The sequence below is a fragment of the Ictidomys tridecemlineatus genome, chromosome 2 (genome assembly GCF_052094955.1).
Source record: "Ictidomys tridecemlineatus isolate mIctTri1 chromosome 2, mIctTri1.hap1, whole genome shotgun sequence".
NCBI classification, from domain to species: Eukaryota; Metazoa; Chordata; class Mammalia; order Rodentia; family Sciuridae; genus Ictidomys; species Ictidomys tridecemlineatus.
Window position 1 is genome coordinate 142601926 of NC_135478.1, and position 22654 is coordinate 142624579.

General features: G+C 33.8%; 1 protein-coding gene across 14 annotated transcripts in view; it reads right to left on the reverse strand.

The window, feature by feature from the left end:
- The window catches only part of Bbs9 (Bardet-Biedl syndrome 9), a 459963-nt gene that overhangs the window by 197708 nt on the left and 239601 nt on the right, over positions 1 to 22654 (reverse strand). For all 14 annotated transcript variants that reach the window (XM_078039867.1, XM_078039868.1, XM_078039866.1 and 11 more), the window contains one exon: positions 22077 to 22229. In XM_078039867.1, the coding sequence (XP_077895993.1) occupies positions 22077 to 22229 (153 nt within the window). The remainder of the gene's footprint in view (positions 1 to 22076; positions 22230 to 22654) is intronic.

The window sequence follows — 22654 nt, forward strand, 5'->3', positions numbered from 1 at the left end:
GAGAAGCAAATGCCCCTTCTCTTATCTACCCACATAAAAGAGAAAAGGAACAATGGGGCTTCTGTATCATTTTCTAATCACTAAGAGAAGATAATTAGCTCCTTCGTTGACAGCCTCCATTGGAATGGCCATTTATGCCTATAAATTGCTTGTAAGCCAGAGATTCCAAATAATTTGGACAGCCCCACTAGAATGTAGACACTATAATGGTGTGGACCATGCCTGCCTTATGCACTGTTGAGGCCTCAGTGACCTGGCACAGTGGCCATCACTGTGCATCACAGCTCAGTGGTCTAGCATACAATAGGCACTTAAATAACGTTTGTTGATGAATGAAGGAATAATTGTCTCCAGGCAATACCTTTTAACAGACCTCGGGGTCAGTACTGGTCAGTATAGTGTCCTGAATCCTGAAATTTATGTAACTTTTCAATTCACCATTCATTTTTAAATGTTCATAAATGTGGGTAATAAAAGCAATTTCTTCTTCCTTGTAGCTTTATAATAAGGGAGGAGAGGAAGCATAAACTTGATGATAAAAGATAACTTATTTTCAGGATCAGTGACAGATGACAATACCAGTGGTGAAAGTTATTAGACAGAAGGCACGATCCATGTGAAGGGGATAACCCAATCTCATCATGAGAGAATGAATACAGGCCCTGTGTTTCCAGAACCTCTGATTTTTCAAGAGAATTTTTTGAAGTCTTCTGGTTTTTAAATTTTTTCACTAATAAAAGTTTTAATAAAAACACTATCTGACACCGCTAGCAATTGAAGCAATGTAAATTAAAACTACACTGAGATTTCATATTGCTCCAGTCAAAATGGCAATTTCAAGGACACAATTAACAATAAATAAATGTTGGCAAGGATGTGGGGGGAAAGTTACACTAATAACATTGCTGGTAGGATTGCAAATTGGTCCAATACTATGGAATGCAATATGGAGAATCCTCAGAAAACTTGGAGTGGAACTACCATTTGGTTTAGCTATCCCATGCATCGGTTTATACCCAAAGGAGTCAAAATCAGCATACTACAGTGACATGGCCTCTTCAATATTTATAGCAGCTCAATTCACAATAGCTAAGCTATAGAACCAACCTAGGTGCTCTTCAACAGATGAATAAATAAAGAAAATGTGGTATATATACATAACGGAGTATTACTCAACCATAAAGAAGAATTAAGTTACAGCATTTGCCAATAAATGGATGGAACTGGAGACTATCATGCTAAGTGAAATAAGCCAGTCCCAAAACACCAAAGGCCAAATTTTCTCTCTAATATGTGGTTGCTAACACACAAGGTGGAATGGGGGCATAGAAGTTCACTGAAGCAGGCACAGGGGAATAAAGAAAGGGGAGGGGATATGAGAATAGGAAATAAATCAGATATAATTTTCCTATGTTCATATATCAACCAGTGAAACTCCACATAACATAAAACCACAAGAATGGGATCCTAATTGGAACAAGTTATACTCCATGTATGTATGTCAAAATACACTCTACTGTCATGTATACCTAAAAAGAACAAATTAATAAAAAACAGAACCACTGTGTGAGCCAATTATAATATCTGACCAAGATTAACCCAACTTATTACTATGCTGCCCCCAAAGGAAAAGAGGGAGAAAAACTCCTCTGCTTCCTTAGGAATGTTGAAATAAACCAAGTAAGCCTGTAAACCAGGAATATAAATAAGCAGGAGACTGAGTCAGACAGCCTCAAAGACTCTTTAAAGTTGCAAAAATTATGGTAACTAGGGCAGTGGTTGGCAAACTTGCTAAAAATTGAAATCATCAGTGATGTCAAATTAAAAAAAAAAGTTGAGGTACTCAAGTTGAAGACTGGTCTTCCCATCCTATATCATGATGGCCGATAGTCCATAGAGTCCCTGAGATTCCACTGAAGACATTTTAGAAAACTGATAACTAGGTGATGGGCTACTCAGGCTGGGAGGGAGGCAAAATTAAGGCAAATCCAATAAAGGAGATGTGCTCAAGAGTCACAGTCTGAAATATAAATATGTCTTGGAAAACGTTCCACTTTAAAGCACTGCAAATAAGACCCAAAGGCAGGAAGAAACCCAGAAATAATACAGGCCAAAAACTATTATTTTCTCCATACTCCTTGAGTTCCAAAGCATGTGTAGGAGAGTATGCCACTAGAAGGCCTTGAAAAAAAAATAGATTAAAAAGTGCTTAACAACTGGGGATTGGACTAACCTCTGCACTCAGTCCCCACATCCAGCATTGGACCTGAAAGAGGAGCTGGAGCATCTCAAGTGCCAACAAAGATCAAGACTGAGGCCTAACCATAAAAAGAATTCACACAAAAAGTAAGAGATACAATTTTCAACTATAAAACTGGCAAAGATTTTGTTGCTGTTTTAATAGTAATTTCCAGTGTTGCTAGAGATGCTGAGAAGTAGACTATCTTATCTTATGTGCTGCCAGAGGGAAACTTTTACAAAAATACATAGACCTTGGCCCACCTACTCCACATCTGGAAATTTGGCCTAAGGAAATGGTCAAGAATGTACCAAGTTTTACTCCAAAATATATTCACTATGGTATTATTTACAGTAACCAAATTATCCAACACTAAAGAACTGATTGAATTTTGACAAAGCCACACTATGTAACATTAAATAGGATGCTACTGTAATATTTAAGGTGACATAAAATGTTCCTGAGATGAAATTAAAAGAAAAAAACAGATTTATATGATGTCCCAAATTTTTTAAATAATGCACCAATGTATATACATGAAGAGGAAAACGTTCACAAGAAATTATGGGTATTTTCATTTTGTGTTTTGTAACTGTATAAATTTTACAAATTTTCTACAAGGATAATGTTCAATTCTTTTTTAAAAAATACAAAGGTTACATAAGACAAAATATTTCTAAGAGGGGCCTTTATAAAAATTCTCTTTGTGGGATTTAAACATATTTCACCATAAAATACAATCAAAAGTCAATCATTACTTTCCTTGGAGATAAGCAATGGGGATAGTTTGGGGCTGACACAGTCAAGGAAAAAGTCAAGGAAAATTCTACTAATAACCTAAATTACAAAATATGTGCTTGCTGCCTCCTTCTCAGTCCACTCTGGGAAGCTGGGTTTTTTGCTGAGTTTGGTTTTTAATTCACCATAAGCAAAGGTCCAATGGGCAGCCCCTGTCTTTAGCTAGTAGTACCAATACTCCATGTTTGCTTCCATATGCAATTGTTTGCTCTAATTGTGCTGGGTGGTCCTCTAAGACAGAACCAAGAACACATATTCTTTTCATAATTTTCTGTAAGGAGCTCTAAAAATAATGACCTTTGAACACTTAGTAAAGAAGATACTCTCAGGAAATAAAGAATCACCCTTGCATTTCCTATGATGTTGGTAGCAATATTAACTCATAAAATTTGCAACAACTTGATAATTTAAAGGTTTAAAATGTTCCTGTTCTTTGATTTTGCAATACTTAATATTGAAGCCTATCTTAAAACATTCCATTTTTTAAAAAAGAATGTTCAAAACAAAAAAAAATTAACTCAAGTCTTTATAAGAGAATGGTTAACTAAAACACCATTCATTCATAGTCCCAGTGAATTATCCACCTAGAGAAAGCTAAAAGTTAAAATGATTTTTCAGGCACCAAGGGTTTTAGGAATACTGGTTCACCTCATCTTTACTAGTGAAACTATATTTTATCTGGACCACTGGAGGCTAAGGGAGCTGTCATTTAACCTATCATCTAGTGTGGACTATGAAGAGTCCAGAAAAGTTAACTCATAGCAAAAAGTAAGTGGATTTTTTCTAGATCCTGAGTATCTAATATTACCTAACTTTACCTATTTATCTGTATCAAACATTGTAGTCAATAGCTTTCAATTTTTTACGGAAAATAATTGTTATTTCAAAAAGATAAAGTACTTTACAACATCATTTCTAGTCAATGGGATTCAGGCTCATAGAAAACATTTTTTCTTAAAAAAAAGGTAAACCTAATTGAGATGTGACATATAATTTACCTCAAGTGATATAAAACATAAACATTTCAAATGCTTGCAACTTAACACCAAAAGGATGATAGAGCCTATTCTTGTTCCAAGATTATAACTGTTTTCTAAGCATAAAGGGATCATAAAAATTCCAGTGACAAAACTGAAAGCCCCAAAACACAATGAGAACCAAGTACCTGTACTGACTGGAGTAGGAATGATAAACACAGGCATGTAGGTTGTAAAGTATACATCTCATTAGCAAAATAATATCCTGGCCCAGAGGAAATTCCTGGCAGAAACATTAGACAGGCCTCCAGAAACTCCCACAAGGAATGCCAACTGCTTCTGAAAGAACCAGAGGGTTCCACAAATATGTACTGAGCACCTACAATGACATATCACATCAGACTCTATGCTAGGCACTGTGACACAGTAATGAACAATGTGAGGTCTGAAAATTAATTCCACCCTGGATACAGACTGAAAATCCATTCAACTAAAATATTCAGTACGTATATTCATGCTAAATAGTTTGGGGTCCTGGAAGAGAAATGATACAGAAGCATGGCTGTGAATTTTTTTCTAACAAAATAGGTCCAAGTACAAAAACTACATTAAAATAATCTATTATTGAGCTGTGCACCTCCTACTAGTCACTATTAATGTCAATTAAAATTATGTTCATCTGATAACATTTTAATTTTAAAAATTATGTATAATAAATCTGCTCATATTTCACTTAATATACATTTTATTTTTCAGATAGTTGTGATTATCCTGAATAGCAAAAAAAAAAATAGACTGAGATAACATTTATTCATCTTCAGAATTATTATCTACATAAGAAAATCACGTTTCTTGAGGCTATACAAACTGTTATAAACACCTCATACACTTCTTCCTAGTCCAGAGAACTCCAGTTACTCAATAAATATTTAACAGATTAATTCCTTAAACTAAATTTCTTCATCCCTGAATTTCACTGATCAAAATATATCCTATTTTTTCCAAGAGAATTTTTTTCTTTGAACCCCAAACATTTTGACACATCATGTTGAACATTTATAGATCAAATAACACTTCCAAGACTCAAAACCCACCAAAAGCCAGCAGAAAATATACTCCCCTGGATGAATCTAAAGCATTTAAATTAGTACATATATAAGATTCTATAAAAACCAGTAAGAAACACACCATTTTTGTGGAACTTTAAAAAAAAATCTGGTCAAAATCTAAGTTTAAATTTAAGTAAACAGGAAAAGAAGGAAGAAATGTGGTTAATCTCAAGAAGACAATTTTTCAAAGTTTTTATACTGGTTCTACAAAATGTGAAGATTGCATCTGTTTAGTGTGCCTGGCAATAAAGTTTGTAGACAAGCAACAGTGTTGAAACCTTGTCAAGAAATGCTTTAAATATTAAAAAACTATGTCAACCTTTGTTCTGCTCATGACTAAACTTGATACAATCAAGAAAAATTAGTTTCGGATGTGGGATACTTCAGGGATTTGAAGTAGTTTGCTAAATAGGAAGCTAAATCCAATTACTTTTCTGAAGATTTGGCATCTTTAACTGAAAACCAATATTCCAATTAACATTAGACAAATATCCAAGCTTATCCACATATTCCAGGCATACTTTCTGCCTAAAAAGTAGAGTGCATTTCTGTATTTAATTATTCCCATATGCATATATAGGGTCTGCATTATACTGGAGGTACATACAGTAAAAAACAGGAAAATTTTAAATGCTTCTGTGGTACATTTTGCATGTGCAAAACCCAAATTTAACCTTCTCTATAATTTTATCTTCTTTTCTAAATTAAAAACATGCCAACATAAATCTTATTTTTAATATGTGATATTCCAAACTTAAATAAATAGTATTAATGTCAAAGGCACTCCCTAAATTACTTCACTCTACCCCCAAATTACAAACAAACAACAAAAAAACACCTTATCATCAAATATTATCCTTAGCTTTCCTGAAGCTTAAATGCAATTTAGATATTCAGAACCAGATTATCTACATGGCTCCTTTAACTTCAAGGAAAACTTTCTGAGCAAAAAGCCATCAAGTAGAAAAGACACAGTTTATTCTTAATCAGTAAAAGCTCTTCTCAAAAGGAAAAAATCTTCAAGAGTGGGAGGCTTGGTTAACACAGCATAAATGGATATGGTTCAAGGGTGTTATAACTTCTTTAATCTTGTGTCACCTAAACCAAATGTAAAATTTTATATTAATGCTATGCTATGTAACACACCATATAATTTTCTGACCAGGACTTTTGGAGCAAAAAAGTTGTTATACAATAGTGGTCTATCACACTGTATATAACTATGGAAATCGTTTTCAGTTGATTTTCTAAGGGTAAAGTCCTGTGCAACAAATGAAAAGAACTTATGTATACATATGGATGTATATGAAGGTGCACACGTCAGTAAAATATCAGCTATTTAGATTGTAATTCTCTGGTGATGTCATCCATCCAAACCAATAAGAATTATGAGATAGTGGAGAGGATAAGGAAGAAAAATGACTGGACTCCCATAATAGATTTTTAAATGAAATCTAAAAACTGACTCACATAAAAAACTGACATAAATTTCAGGTTCCTGCTCAGTACCCACTACTACTAATTTGTATATTATATAAATATATCTGTTAATCCCTTTGCTAAATCTACCAAAGTGGGAATCAGCAGGGTTACTATAAATAAGAAGTGAAGATAATGCCCCTAAAACAACAGAAAACAAGAATTCTAATTTTACATTTTTTTAAGGTAGACAAAAAAATTTAAATTGTATGTTAGTTTGAACCATTCACTAGAAGGACAAACAATACTTAGTGGGCCTTAAATGGAACATCAAGCTTAGTCCTCAGACCCATTTTCAGCTTTATCCTCAGTAGTTCCCAAACTATAAGTCATGAACCGTAATAGTGGCATCTAAAATCAATTAAATGAATCATGAACAGGTGTTTGTGTATGATAGGACAAGATATTCTAGGCAAAGTACATATATTCATTGAATATGAAAGTAAGTAATGACTATTTCTGATTAATTTTTGTCATCCTTCCCTCATAGTTCCTAACATAGTGCTTATACATTAAAAAAATAAAATAAAATCAAAATGTCCCATAAGGGAAAATTTGAATCATATAAAAATTATTTAAACAGTGAAAGCATATCAAGTAGACTGCAGCAGATCAAACAGAACACAACATTTAAAGGAAGAAGAAAGAAAGAAACAAAAAGAACAAAGAAATAATGGCTGTAGGAATGGCCATATTTTTAAGAAAGTCAGAGATTTTCAAAACAGTAAGAATGGATAAGAGTGCCAACGCATAAAGGCCATGTAATGTGACCAAAAAAAAAAAATTGTTGGGTTTGGCCTTAAGAGTGATCTTGATGAAGAGGTAGAGGCAGAAGTCACATTAAAAGTTGGTTGGGCTGTGGCTGTGGCTGTGGCTGCTCAACAGGAGAGCACTCTCCTAGCAATTCGAGGCCCTGAGTTCGATCGTCAACACCACATAAAAATAAATAAATAAAATAAAGGTATTGTGTCCAACTACAACTAAAAAAAGAAAATCCATTTAAAAAAAAAAAGTGTAGGTGCTCAATATCGCTAATTTTAGGGAAATGCAAATCACCTTATACCCGTTGTAGGATATCAACTCACACCTGTTTTAACATTATTTAAAAAATAAAAAATAAGTGTTGGTGAGGCTGTGAAGAAGAGGTAACCCTTGTATACAGTTACTTAAAATATAAAATAATGCAGTCACTATGAAAATTAGTATGGATGTTCCTCAAAATATTAAAAATGTAACTATCATATGTAGTTATCCCACTCTGGATAATTATCTAACAGAATTAGAAAAGGACCTTGAGGAGAAATTTGTTTTCCACATTCATTGCAGTATTATTCACAACAGCCAAGAGACAGAAACAACCAAATTGTCCTCTGACAGATAAATGGGTAAAGAATATGTGTATATAAGTACAATAGAGCATTATACAGCCTTGAAAAAGAAGGAAATCAGCCAAATGCAGTAGTACATACATTTAGTACCAACAACCCAGGAGGATGAGTCAGGAGATTGAAAGTTCAAAGCCAGCCTTGGCAACTTAGTGACAGCCAATCTCCAAATTAAAAAATCCCTAGTATTTGGAGATTTAAAAAGAGAGATTTTTTTAAATTTGGAGATTTGTTCAGTGTTAAAGCATTTTTAATTCCCAGTACCAAAAAAGGAAAAGAGAAAAAAAAAAGGAGAAGGAGGGAAGGAAGAAAAGCAAGGAAGCCTTTCATATCCTGCACCATGGATGAACCTTGAAATAAACAAATCACAGAAGGACAAATGCTGCATTATGACTTGATGTATATGAGGTATCCAACAGTCAAACTCATAGAAGCAGAAAATAGAATGGAAGTTGCCAAGGAATAGGTGAATTTTGGAATGCAAATTGTATGTTAATAAAGCTGTTTGTACCTTTTCTTATTCTTTTAATTAGCAAAAAAATTGTTTAGGTAGTCCAAAGTGGTGTTGTACTTTTAATTTAATGTGGAATGATTACATCAATATAATTAACATACTCATCACCTCACTTAGTTAACATGTTTTATAATCAGTACATTGGAAATTTTGTCCTAATATTTAAATACACAGTAGTCAATTATTAGCTATATTCATAATATAGCTGTGCAATTTATCTTAAATATCAAATTTATTCCTTCTATCTGAGGCTTTATAAAAAAATTATACCTTTCATGATCTCATTTCACCCCCACCCAAGTCTCTGGTAACTACTTTACCACTATTCTTTATGAATTCAATTATTTTAGGCTCCAAATACAAGCAATAAAATGTGGCATCTGTCTTTCTTTCTGGCTTATTTTACTTTGCATTAATAATGTTCTTCAGTTCCATCCATGTTGTCACAAATGACAGAATTTCTTCCATTTTAAAGGCAGAACAGTATCCCATTGCATACCATTTATTTTATTCCTTGATAGAAAATTAGCTTGATCTTTTAAGAAGATAGGCTAGCTTGACTGGCAAATAGTTTCTGTGGAAATGGGAGTTAACCATATCATGTACAATCACAAGGATGGGTTCCTAATTAGAATAAGTTATACTTCATAATATGTCAAAATATGTCATTATGTCAAAATACACTCTACTGTCATGTAAATCTAAAAAGAACAAATAAAAGAAATAGGAGTTAAGATTAGACAGATCTGTGTAGGACTCTTCAGAGATCTTTGAATGTCACAGTGAGAAGCCTTGAATTAATCTAATAAACAACAGGTATCTTCCAAAGGTCTTGGAATGAGATAAGACAAAAACAAATAAAAACTACGGATCAGTAACCTTAGCTAATGTGTCAAACCAATAGTTGACAAATTTGACCATAAGGAACAAAACTTGTGGGATTCCCTGAGACTCTGGCCTCTACTTAACCCTCTTATATACTTTTACCTTAAATCACAAATGTGGAATGACTGATGGAGGGATATGGCCCTGAAAACCTGCCACTTTCACAGGGAAAAAAACATCCTTAAGAATAAACATGGCTTTGCATTCATCACTCTAACAGGGGAATCAAATGAACAAAAAGGACAACCAGAAGTCAGTCCTAGATGAGTGGGGGTGGTCAAAATTTGGGTTGAGAGAGGTTAGATTTCCTTGAAATCTAATATTCTGCTATAAAAGACTTAGAAATTAAATAAACTAAAACTCAAAAACAAAAATACAAGTGGCTCCTCTATCAAAAAGCCCAGTGAAGTTAGAGAGCTGCTAGTCTTACAGCACATTCATTAATGATTCTTAGGTAGTATGAAAACACATTTAAATTCATTTAAAGTCCAATGTTTAAAGTGTCTTTTTACTTACCACTAACTTGTTTCTGTATATTCATTAGGCTTACCCCAAATATCTTTTAAAATAGAACGTTAATTTATCCTTTGTTACATTTGGTACTTTGAAGCAACACTGAGCATTACCTTCTATGTGTTACTATAGAGAAACACATATCAGAATTATTATAGATACTATGAGAGTTTCTATTCATCAATACTGTTATAAAGATCGCACATCTTTTTGTTAGAGTTATTGAGAAATATTACAAAATAATCTCTAGGAAACAGGATTTGTGCACCTTTATTTAAAGAGAGAAAATGTGGGGAAGGGAAAGAAAGGGGAGGGGAGGGCTGCTAGGGTTATAAGGGTTGTAATAATTGTTAACTCACAATTCAAACCATTCAGAACTCCATTTACAGAAAACTGATACAAAAGAAATAATTGTGCTAGATGGGATTAAACAGGAAGATAGATAAGATAATGAAAGAAAGCCTCATACAATTACAGATAATTGGAGGCCACTTTTATATTTTTCTCTCATCACTGACACAAAAAGATAAGATTTTCATTTCCTTATAATGTATCCATTAATACTTTTATTGTAATATTAGAAACATCTTGCTTCTGAGTATGTCTCAAAGAACTATTTTTTTCTAAAGATCAAACATCAAGTAGAAGGAAATTTTAGCAAAAGAGGGTACCCCATGATTACCTCTGAATTAGAAATCTTTATTTCAGACAGATGATCAAATTTCTAAATCTGATAATTTACCAAGATAAAAATCCTAATATTAAATTTACAATCTAGGCAGTTGTTCAAGCTGACACTAGCAAGCAGAAAACTCAAATGCAGATTGAAGAACATACAGATAAAGAAGTATGCATTCAATTTATAAAAAGCACATATGCCCCAGGGAAGTAAAGCATACCAGATGGTTATTAAAAGTGGAAATTTTTTTATACACTAATAAGTCTGTTCTCTCCTTGATGTATGTACCACCCACATTAATGTCAATTAGCATTACATACCTAAATCCAGGGAAGCATAAGTTCAATGTTATAATACTTTACACTTACATATCTTGTCTGAATTAACTCATTCTCACAAAGCCCTGTAACTTAGACCATATCATTACATTATCGTTACCAAAAAATGCCAACTGGCCAACAACCACACTCCTGTCTAGGAGCTGCCACTAAATGACCCAAAAGGACCCAATGGTTTCTGAAATCCTGAACTGATGAAAATATAAAATCGCAAGTCCCTTGCTATAAATATGTAGATACAATAAACATTTATTGAGAATCTGACTAGAAGATAAGCACCATGCTAGATGTATAAGCACCAAGCAGATGTTTCTAAATGAATCAAAAATAAAAGTGAAGAAGGTGAAGTTCAGAGAAATGAAGTGACAGGTCCAAAGTTAAAAAAAAAAAAAAAACAGAAAGGGCTCAAACTAGGACTCAAGTTTGTTGACACAAAGTTTGATAACTTTTTAAAATAATACCTGAAGGTATGGTTTATATGAGCAAAGGTTCCTAAAGAAACTAAGAGTGATTCTCAACATTTTGTTATTCATATCTAGTGAGTGAAAGTCACTTGGTCAGTGATACTCTATAAACAAGAATTTGAAAGGATTAAAGAAAAGGAAAAAATCAACAAAAGAGAAAGAAACATTATGAAATTGTGATTTGGCAATTCTCTATGTCTTCAGCTGTACTGTTCAATAAAGCAGACACTAGCCACATGTGGCTACTAAGCACTTGAAATAGACTGCAAGTATAAAATAAGCCAGAGTTTGAAAACCTGCTATAAAATATAAGACATTTCATTAATAACTTTTATTTGATTACATGTTTAAATGATAATATTTTGTATGTGTAGAGCTAAATAAAATATGTTGTTAAACATTTTTTTCATTTGCTTCATTTTACCTTTAATATGGCATCTAGAAAATTAAAAATTATATATGTGGTTCACATTAGTGGCTTGGACAAACTTCTTTTGGACAACATTGGTCTAGACCATGCAGTCACACAGAAACTGAACAGAATAATGATACATACACTGATGTAAATTTTGGAGACTGCATTCTAGATTGTACTCTGACCTGGGTGAAGAAAATTTTAAATACTTGTGAAAGAGCTTTGTATACTTCCTTAGTTTAGCTGAAGGAGTAAAAGGGTCAGACAGAGCAAGAGACCACCCACTCTTACCCATATATTCATTCCAACATACCATTCAGTTATCTAATTGCTCTCTTTTGAATAAACAGGAATAAACCAATTCATATATAGAATGATAATCCAAAGCTCTAAACATTCTGAGACCAGAAAAATAAGTTTTTAGAGTATATGCATAAAAAAGTAATGCCTCACTCAGAAAATAATAATGACGGCCAGGAGTTTGTGACCACATCCCAGTTTACAAAAAAAGTTATTATTTGTGGTATTATATTTTATCTCAGATAAAATATACATAACATAAAATTTGCCATCTTAACTTTTAAGTATACAGTACTGTAGTATTAAGTACATTCACACTGTTACAAAAAATTATTTATTCTCATCAAATTATGATCAGAATATTAAGATGTTAAACTTATCTAAAACACTCTATTTTCAGTTTTTTTATTCCTTCCAAATATTTGCACACTTATCTATTATAGATATCTATTTCATTATTTGTTACTTACTATATGCTATTTCATATACTGCTTTCTTCAACTATATGAAATGGTTTAGGGTTGTCTAGCTTTTAAAATAATGAAATAATGATGTGAATGACACCACATCAAACAGTAGTACTCAAAAACACTAGTCATTTTCAAACTATGGAAAGCTGGTAATCAATACTGAAATTTCTTACAAATAAAACTAATATTATAATATTATTGTTAATTTATATTAACAACTTGATGAATGTATTTTTTTCCTTTGTGAACTATTTTCTTAGCTAAATATCCAAGAGTGAAATTATAGGGTGAAAACATGTAAACTCCTTTTTTTTACTGCCATCCATTTCTTTACCACTCCCATTCATCCTCAAATATATGGTTGCAAATTCTTGTGCCCTACTTACTCATCCAATGTTCTAGCACCTTTACAGACATAATTTTCTTTAGCTTTTACGTGATCATACAGAAAACAAGTTGAGCAACAGCATCATGTCCTCTATAGCTCCTTTTCAGTCTATCAGCACATTGTTTCTACTTGCCAATGGCAATGAAGGAAGTGGGTCTCTGAATGGTTTCATCACATATTCCTTTGTGTTATCAGCCAAAATCAGACTCATTTAAAAAGTCACGGACCAAAACACTCTCAGACGTCTGCGTGACTTAAAATGATTTCTTATATCAATACCATACAAATAAACAGAGTGGAAGGAAGTTTTAAGTACAGAAAAAGTAACAAATAGCAAACTCCAAACCACAGGATCTCTGGTTAAAATTAAGCCTAATATAGCCTCTGTTTTAAAGAAGAGAAAAATTAGCCAAGTGCCTTTCTAGAACATTAATGACTATCAGTCATTACATCACACATATGTCATCTGACACAAACTTTTAGATCAGTAAACATTTTCCCTCTGCTACAACAGAGGGTTAGTGTTCACGGCAGGGGAAGATTTCAGCACACATAAAAGCATCAAAACATAAGCCAAACCAAAGGGTAAATCTAACTTCCCCTATTTCAATTTACTCAGTCTTGCTTCGAATAACAAATGTATGTGAATATTTTATAACATGAAAGAGAACTTATTTTCCAAAACTTTACTGCCAAATGTAATAAGCATTAGCATTCAATTACAAAAAAAAAAAACTGTGTAAGCTCACAAATTAACAAAGTCCCCCTCTTCCTCTTGAAATATATCAATTTTCAGATATATCATAATTTAGGGAACTCTCCAGAAGCTTTTATTACTGATAGGTATATACATGATGAATATTAGATGATCATGAATATATAAACATTCAAAGCATGAATATGTGAAAGCAGTTTTTATGCATCTCCTTATTATTTAACCTGACCATACCTTTACTAAGAAAAATCTAGCATATCTACATCCCACCTGGCAATGACTAAAGTAAAAATGCCACGTGATATATTAAAGCACAGACTTTGGAGTACATTTGCTTAATATCTGTATAACTCTGAATAATTAACTTTCTTAACCTGCTCAGAGTCTCAGTTTCTTCATCCATAATATAGGAGTAGTGCCACCCACACAAGATGATGGAAAGCATTAAAATACTGAAGGAAATTTATTTAAAGCTGAACAGATACTGAATGAACATGAATTTCACCTCTTTTCCCTTACTTTGTCTCAGGTCCTTCAAAACTACATTCAGGTGATTGAGAAAGTAAGGCAATGTGATTCCTTTCTTTCAACATTATGCCTCTAAAGTTAGGAAGTACAGGTCAAAGTTCTTTCAAAAAGGAATATTATTTCCCCCAAATTCTAGAATACAAACAATTGAAATTGTGGTCGACAACTTGAAAAATCTTTATTCACTAGAGGCCAGATCTTTTCCATGTAAGAATCCTGAGATGCTTTTCCCAGAGTGATACTCCTAGTCCCTCTCCTTCTTTCAACCACTGGCTAACTTCAATAAGGGATGCTTGATGGACGGCCCAGAGGAGTGTGATATAGTGGTAGCTGGTACACAGGAAAAGGAATGTCAGCAAAAAATTGGGATATGACTTTAAAGAATCCTATACAGGACATAGGAAATGACTTGTGGTTAAAAATAGGAGCAAAATGATTATTTGACCCTCATGTGCTTCAAAACTCATAACTACTGAAGGTGCATCTTGAAATCAGTAACCTACCTATTGGAAATCTAAAAGACCAGAGAGAGCAAACTGCAGGATACTATGTCTAGATGAGGTTACTCATCATGCATGGCTGCTTCATGACCAGTTAACCAAGACACCTGCCCAGAAAGAAGCCCTTACACTGCCCAGAGGAGCTATCAGTGACATCCATTGCAATCCCTTTTCTTCATATTTGGGGAAGCCTATAGGTGATTTGGGGTTAGGAGTAAAATAGTTGTTCTGTACTTCAACCCTGTATTTGAAATCTCAGTTGTCTTACTCTATCCATCAGAAATTTATATCCTAACAGGGTCAGGATTAGCTACATTATTTGAGGCACCCAGTGCAAAATAAAAATACAGGGTTGGGGTTGTGGCTCACTGGTGGAGTGCTTGCCTAGCACATGTGAAGCACTGGGTTCAATCCTCAGCACCACATAAAAAAATAAACAAACAAAATAAAGATATTGTGTCCATGTATAACTTTAAAACATATTTTTAAAAATAAAATAAAGGTATTATGTCCATCTATCATTAAAAATATATATATTTTTAAATCTTACTTTAAAAAATACAGGGTTTCTTGTTTTTAAAGGTATTAAGATTTTGAGGATGACTATGGCAGAGCATTAAACCAAACACAGGTCTCTGTGTAACAATGCAGGTCACATTCCCATGATGCCAGGCCTAGAAGGAGACAAAATAATGGTGCCATCCTTCACACAAGCACAATTGGTAAGTATTTTCAGTAGTCCCAATAGCCTGAAAGCAGTACTGATACTCTGTCTGCTTTAAACAACTATTGACAAACCTAATTAATTTTAAGATAAATTATATTCAAAGTCCACAGACCACAACTACTGTAAGACCCTGTATCCTCAGTGAATGCCCCCCAAATTCCTTTAAGCCTATGCATTTCAGATGTTGTTTGGCTCCAGAGAGGACACCAAAAGGAAGGGGTATGAGGACTGTGAGCTCAAGTGGTCATCTTCTAATTCTGACTTATTAATTTGTTACAAGCAATAACCCCTAGGAAAACAAACATTTGCATATGTCCTTGAACTATAATTTGGTACAATGTTTCTGCAATGCAATAGATATGGGTGTGGTTGTATGTTTGTGTGTGTGCATGTGTGTATGTATGTGAAATGGTTTTGGGTTTTTGATTGATTTTTCTTTTAGATATACATGCAAATGAAACAATTAGAGTCTCAGAAGAAGGTCACTTGAGGCCGTGATCCTCATGTTCCTTCCCTTTGGTACCCTCTACAGAACCAAACATCTGATATAAGTATGCTTAGAGGAGTTTGGGAGCTGCCTCTCAGGATAAAAATCTTCCTGATTTTTTTTTAATTTTATTTATTTTTTAGTTGTAGATGGACACAATATCTTTATTTATTTATTTCTATGTGGTGCTGAAGATCGAACTCAGTGCCTCCCATGTTCGAGGCAGGCGTTGTACCACTGAAATATAACCCCAGCCCCCTGATACTTAATTAAGATCTAGATATGTGAGGCCGACAGCAGAGTTTCAGAGATGATGTATTAATATAATCTTCATTTGATCAATTAATAGCACTACTTATGAGCATAACTTATTAGACAAATAAAGATGAATATTTCCCAGAACTATAATTAACATTTGTTGAGAGCTTATTGTATACCAAGCACTCTCTCATGCAATTTGTTTACACAATTGTATTCTCACAACCCATGCAGGAGGCACCATTATCATCAACATTCTAAAAGTGGGGAAACTGAAGCTTAGGGAGGGTTTTCTTTTTGGTGTGTTTAAGTAACTGCCTAAGAGCACACAGCTAGCAAGTAGCAATACCAGGAATGAAGCACAGGCAAGCTGACTCTAGACAGAAAGCTTTTGTTATGGTTGAGATATTCGATGTCCCACTAAAAGCTCAAGTATAAGACAATGCAAGAAAGTTCAGAGGTGAAATGACTGGGTTATGATTAACCTAATCAGTGCATCAATTCACTTGAATGGATCAGCTGGGTGGTAACTACAGGCAGGTGGGGTATGCCTACAAGAGGTGGGTCACTGGGGGCCATTTTGTATCTGGCAAGCAGAGCTCTCTCCACTTCCTGGTGCCATGCCCTGAGCTGTTTTCCTCCTCCATACCCTTCTTCCGTGATATTCTACCTCACCTCAGGCCCAGAACAATGGAGTCAGACATCTATAGACTGAGACCTCTGAAACTGTGAGCCCCAAATAAACTGTTTATCCTCTAAAATTATTTCTTCAGGTCTTTTGGTCACATTGGTGAAAAAACTGATGAAAAAAGCTCTCAGTTGTTATCCTATGATATACTGAATATACTTCAAACCTTACAGTATTTATTAGAATATGCTTAAAAACACAGTGTTGGATTTTTACTGCACCCTTAGAAGCAAAGCAAAGGCTTTCACACATTGGCTCTTGCTGTACCATAATTAAAGGCATCTAAACCCAAGGTCATCCAAGGATTGGAAGCCCACTTCACTGGCTTACTGTCTAAACTACAGGTGCTCAGACTTGTATCTAAACATCAAAGATATAGTTCCCATAATGTCTCCTCTGAACTTGCCTAGTTCTGTACCTTGTCAATGGAACTTCCTATAACCTCAGAGTAATAGTAGCTACTATTATTGAATATAGAGATAGTAAGCCAAACTTTAACCCTAGTAGTCTACTCCTACTAACTATTATATGAATGAATATTCCATATAAACCACCTCAAATTACAGCCAACTTGGCAATGCTTAATCATTTGTTTATCAAGAGTTTACATTTTCTGATTTTCAGAATGACTTTATTTAAATTCATAGCAGTTCCTGGCCTATATAGAACCCATGAAATGTACAAATTGCCTTTTAATTCTACATTTTTGTATTCTGATTGCTCAAAGGGTATGTTTTAGGAAAGAAATTTTGCCTTTCTATGAGGAAGAGTTCATCAATTCTATGAACAGGAAATAAAGAGAATAACACATTTTCATGCTTCTGGACATATATTTTTATAATATATTTATACTGGAAAAATCCCAATTAATTCTTATGCCACTTAGAATATGAAGGGATTCAACCTCAAAAACAGTCCATGTGCATGGAGGCAGTTCAACAGATGATCATTTCACATTTCACTGCAGTACACACGCTCTCATTAAAAAAAAAAAAAAAAAAAAAGGAAGAAAAAGAAAAAAAAAAAAGATTTCCTCAGCCAAGAATTTGCAGCTATAAACCTTTCCTGGCTTTGTCAGTTTGCCTGATTCCTCCAATTATGTTATTTGGGAAGAGAGAAAAGAGTTTCCATTTCTTAGCAGCTTTTAAGTATTTTAGAAAAAAACACCCTAATGATGCATGAGCCTGTATTCAAAAGAATTCTCTGCAACTTTGTTCTTTGTAGTGGTGCCTTTATCATCAAAGACACAGAGTTTCCAGAAAATTATCTTCATTAGTGACGACAGATCATTCATTCACAGAATGAATATTTATTAAACACCTATTTTGTACCAAGACATGTATTATAGTAAGAATAGAGTGATGAATAAGACAAAATAATCCCTTCTCCTTGGAGAGCTTACACTCTATTTTTAGAAAAATAATTGTCTCTGCTTATATTTTTCACATAAGCAAATGACCATTGCTTCCTTAAACGCTGACAATATAGCATCTTCCAGATACTGGTGACAAGAGGAACAGAATTAAATCTATCACTGCACGGCTAATTGCTTCTGAGATAATCAAAGTGGCACTAAGATCAACAAAAGGACTGAGAGAAAAATTGAAAGTTCTCTTTCCTAAGAAGAAAAGGACTCCAAGAAGGTGGCAGATCTAGTTTTAAATTTATCAGTAAAATACTTTTAATACTTATAATAGTGTGTTATGCTAGGGAGAGTAAGATGGGGCTCTACCAGAGCTTATTATTTCTTTGCCGTGGCTAATCCACCAAGCAAACCATGCTCCCTACCCGAGCAAGGTATGAAGATAACAGCAAACTGAAGGTATGTGATATGCCTGCCTGATCACAATAGAGTTGTCTAAAAGGAATTTTTCCTTTGTGTTAGATTCAACATTAAAATACTAATAAAATGTTTCCTTTCATAAACTATGGTTTATGCATAGTACAGAATGTTCATACCCCAGAATACCATGTAGCCACTACAAATAGAGAAGTTGATCTATGGATTAATATAGAAGAACTCCAGAATACACTATTATAAGAAAAAATAAGAGGAGTTCAGTTACATTAATATATATGATACCATACTCTTCATAGGTTGTTCTTTAGCCTCACAAAACAATATTTCATTTCTACATATATATAAAAAAGAAAATATCTAGAAAGACAAAAATAATGATAACACTTCTGGGCAGATACAAAAGAGAACAGAAGGGAATTAAGCATTATGTATAATATTGTAATTTTTGTGGGAAAATTATATTCATGTTTATCATGTCATTAAAAATTAAAGATAGGTTAAATGACTATTATGATCAAGAAACTACCTGAGGGCTGGGGTTGTGACTCAGTGGTAGAGGGCTAGCACCACATTAAAAAAATAAATAAATAAAATAAAAGTATCCATCTACAACTAAAAAACAAAAATACTTAAAAAAAAGAAACTAACTGAACAATCAACAGCTCACTATAATGTAACTTCAACATATATTATAAAATGAATGGCAAAGTAAATTTAAGTCACATTCCCCATAGTATTCATATTTTTCATTCAAAATCTTATTTAATCTTTTGTTAAGTAAAAAGGATGCACACTTAAAAATATGCACTCAAATGAAAATCCAGAGTTTTGACTATTCTTATCTCTAATATTACAAATCATACAAACTCCTAAACCTAACACTAAGTAGAAAAAATTAAAATTTCACATTTAAAATGTATAATAGAGGAAGGAGAGAGGGATGGTAAAGCACTCCTAAAACTTTAGCTACATGGGAAGCAAAGACAGGAATATCCCAAGTTCAAGGCCAGCCTTAGAAACTTTAGCAAGGCCCTGTCTCAAAATAAAATAAAATAAATTAAAAAGTTGAGGACATAGCTCAGTGGTGAAGTGTCACTTTGTTCAATTTCCCATACCAAAAAGAAAAAGGGAAAAAAATAAGACAGAGAGATAGACAGAGACAGAGACAGAAAAAAAAAAGTATTGCTTCCTTTAGAAAAGAAAAACTTATAGAGAAATTGTAAAGCATTAAATTAAGCTGCCTCAATGACCCTTTAAACATCCCTCTACCATTGTATCTAATAAAAGAGAGAGCATCATTAAAGACAAGGCTGAGCATTTCTTCAGCTCCAAGTCTGGCAATTATGACAACATGCTTAAGAATGAAATAGACAAGAGATCAAAGAAATGTGAAGAAGGAAGGAAATGAATACAAACCAAGACAAAAAAAATTCAATAAGGAGATTGAAAAGGGTTGTCAGAAAGGGCATCAGTGCCTACAGAACTAGGGGGCTCATATAATTACTCCAGGATAAAAGAAACTGGCAGTCTGGATTTGTAGAACAATATACAAAGCATATCCATATAAATTACGGAATAGTCTCTGCAACACCACAGTATTAATCCCATTTTACAGAAAGAAACTTAAGTTCTGAGAGGGTAAGGGAATTGCCAAAAGCCTTGCAGATAATGAGTAATAGAATAAAGGTCTTTGATTTCCAAGCCCAAGCCCAGTGTTTTTCCCAGTATCCCACTACTCTACAGACTTTCTCTCAAAGTACTAATTTTCAAATAATCATGAAATTTCCAAGAAGCAAATGGATTATCAATATAAATACACAAGCGGTTTCCTTTCCTGTAGAAAAAAAAAACTTTGAAAAAAATATCTGATTTGTCCTTACAAAATCGACAGATTGGAGTAAGGGGAGACAGTAGAGCAGAAATGTGGTAATAAAGGGTAGCATGAAGGAAATGTGATGTAGAAGCTATTCAGTATCTGGCATATGGTGGTGAATACACAAACCTAAACATGTGATAAAATTGTGTAGAATACACACATTTAGACAAATGAGTACAAGTTAAATCTGAATAAGAGCTGTGAGTTTTATCAATGTCAATATCCTGCTCATTGTACAGTTTTGAAAAACACTACCATTGGAGAAAAGTAGGGAAAGGATACATGGAATATTTCTATATTATTTGTTAGAATGGCACAGGACATTTCTACTGCATTAAAAATCTCAATTTACAAAATAATATTCAGGCGTGCGAACCATCACCTCCAATATCTGTGAATGGCTCGAACTTTGAATGGTGCACCTCCAAACCCTGAAGTGGCGCGAACTCTTTGCCAATGAAGAAGTAGCAGCCCACTAGCCTTGCTCCTCCTCATCCTGTGTTAAGCCCATGAATATCAACACCCTGTTTGTGCTCACTCTTTTACTCTCTCTCTCTCTCTCACCCTCTCTCTCTCTCCCCTCTTACTCTCACCCTCTCCCTCTCTTACTCTCTTACTCTCCCTCTCTCTCTTATTTTACCTCTCTTACTCTCCCCATCTCTTCCTCCCTCTCTCTCTCTCTCTCCCCCACCCCACCTTCTCTTCTGCAACTGGCCACTACAGTCCTGCTAATAAAATCTCAGACACATAAAAAAATAATAATAATAATATTCAGCCAGGCATGGTGATATACACCTGTAATCCCAAATACTTGGGAGTCTGAGGCAGGATATTCCAAGTTGGAGGCCAGCCCAGACAAGACCTTGTCTCAAAATTTTAAAAAATTATTTTAAAGAGCAGGAGATGTAACTCAGTGGTAGAGCACTTGCCTAACATGCATGAGGCCCTAGGTTCAATACTCAGTACTGTAAAATAAATCAAAATATTCTACTACCAACAATGATTTTTAAAACAAGACAGTGATATTATGTAAAAATATGAAAGACACAATGTAGTCAGAATCTAATCAAGGAAAGAGTTCATTATAGTGGAACTGATAGGAACATTACTCCTGAAATTAAAATTTTAAAAATTATTATTCTAAGTCAGGGATGATAATTTTGAAGCAGTTTTGGAGATATATTACCTTAAGAGGGAGAGCCTTTTCACACTAGCTGAACAATAATAAGACTACAGAAAGACACAAGGAAGAGGAGAAAAGAAAGAAGAGAAACAAAATCCATTTGAACTAAACTCTTTGAATTAAGCTGCTTACAAATTCCATTTTAAAATATCAACTGACATAACTAGAAGTATAAATCAGTTTCTTGTAAAGATAGAGAATTATGTTGATAGTTATAGGATATACCAAGAATTATCTAATAATAATTGTAATCATAATAAACAGGAAAGAAATACCTCATCTTGGTATTCTCATACATGACTTTAGGGTGAGGAAAAAAAATTATATCCAGTGACAAAAAACTATCACTGACATACTGACCTGCTTGTAGGTTCCATCTAGCAAGACATCCAGGTGTTGAAGAGGGGCTGGTGTTTTATCTTTGAACCTTGTTAATAGCCGGCGTTGGATGGCCCGAAATTGTACAGCTCTTTCAGATAAGAGTTCTTCTAATTTTTCACCATTTATCCGTAGCTACAATAAAGAATTTCTTAAATTGAGGTTAAATAGATTTAACAAAACATGTTTAAGTAAGAATATAGGCACTAAAAGTTTTAAAAAGGGTAATGAACAAATTTAAACGATTTACAGAGTTCTAGGAATTAAAACAATATGGTATTTGGTACATGAATACATAGATAATACAGTCAAATAGTTCATATGAAAATTTAGAAAAGGTAATCCAGTATCACGGGGGTAGAGATTGATTATTTGGTAAATATTTTTTAATAACTGAGTGCATGGGGACAAGAAGGAATTTCTCCCCATTCTTTATAATAAAATCAATTTGGGAGGAAATAAAAGTTATATACAATAAAAGCACTAAAAAATAGAATTGTTTTCTCTAATCTTAGCACAATAAAGGACTTCGTTAGTATGAGTCAAAAGCCAGCCCCCCC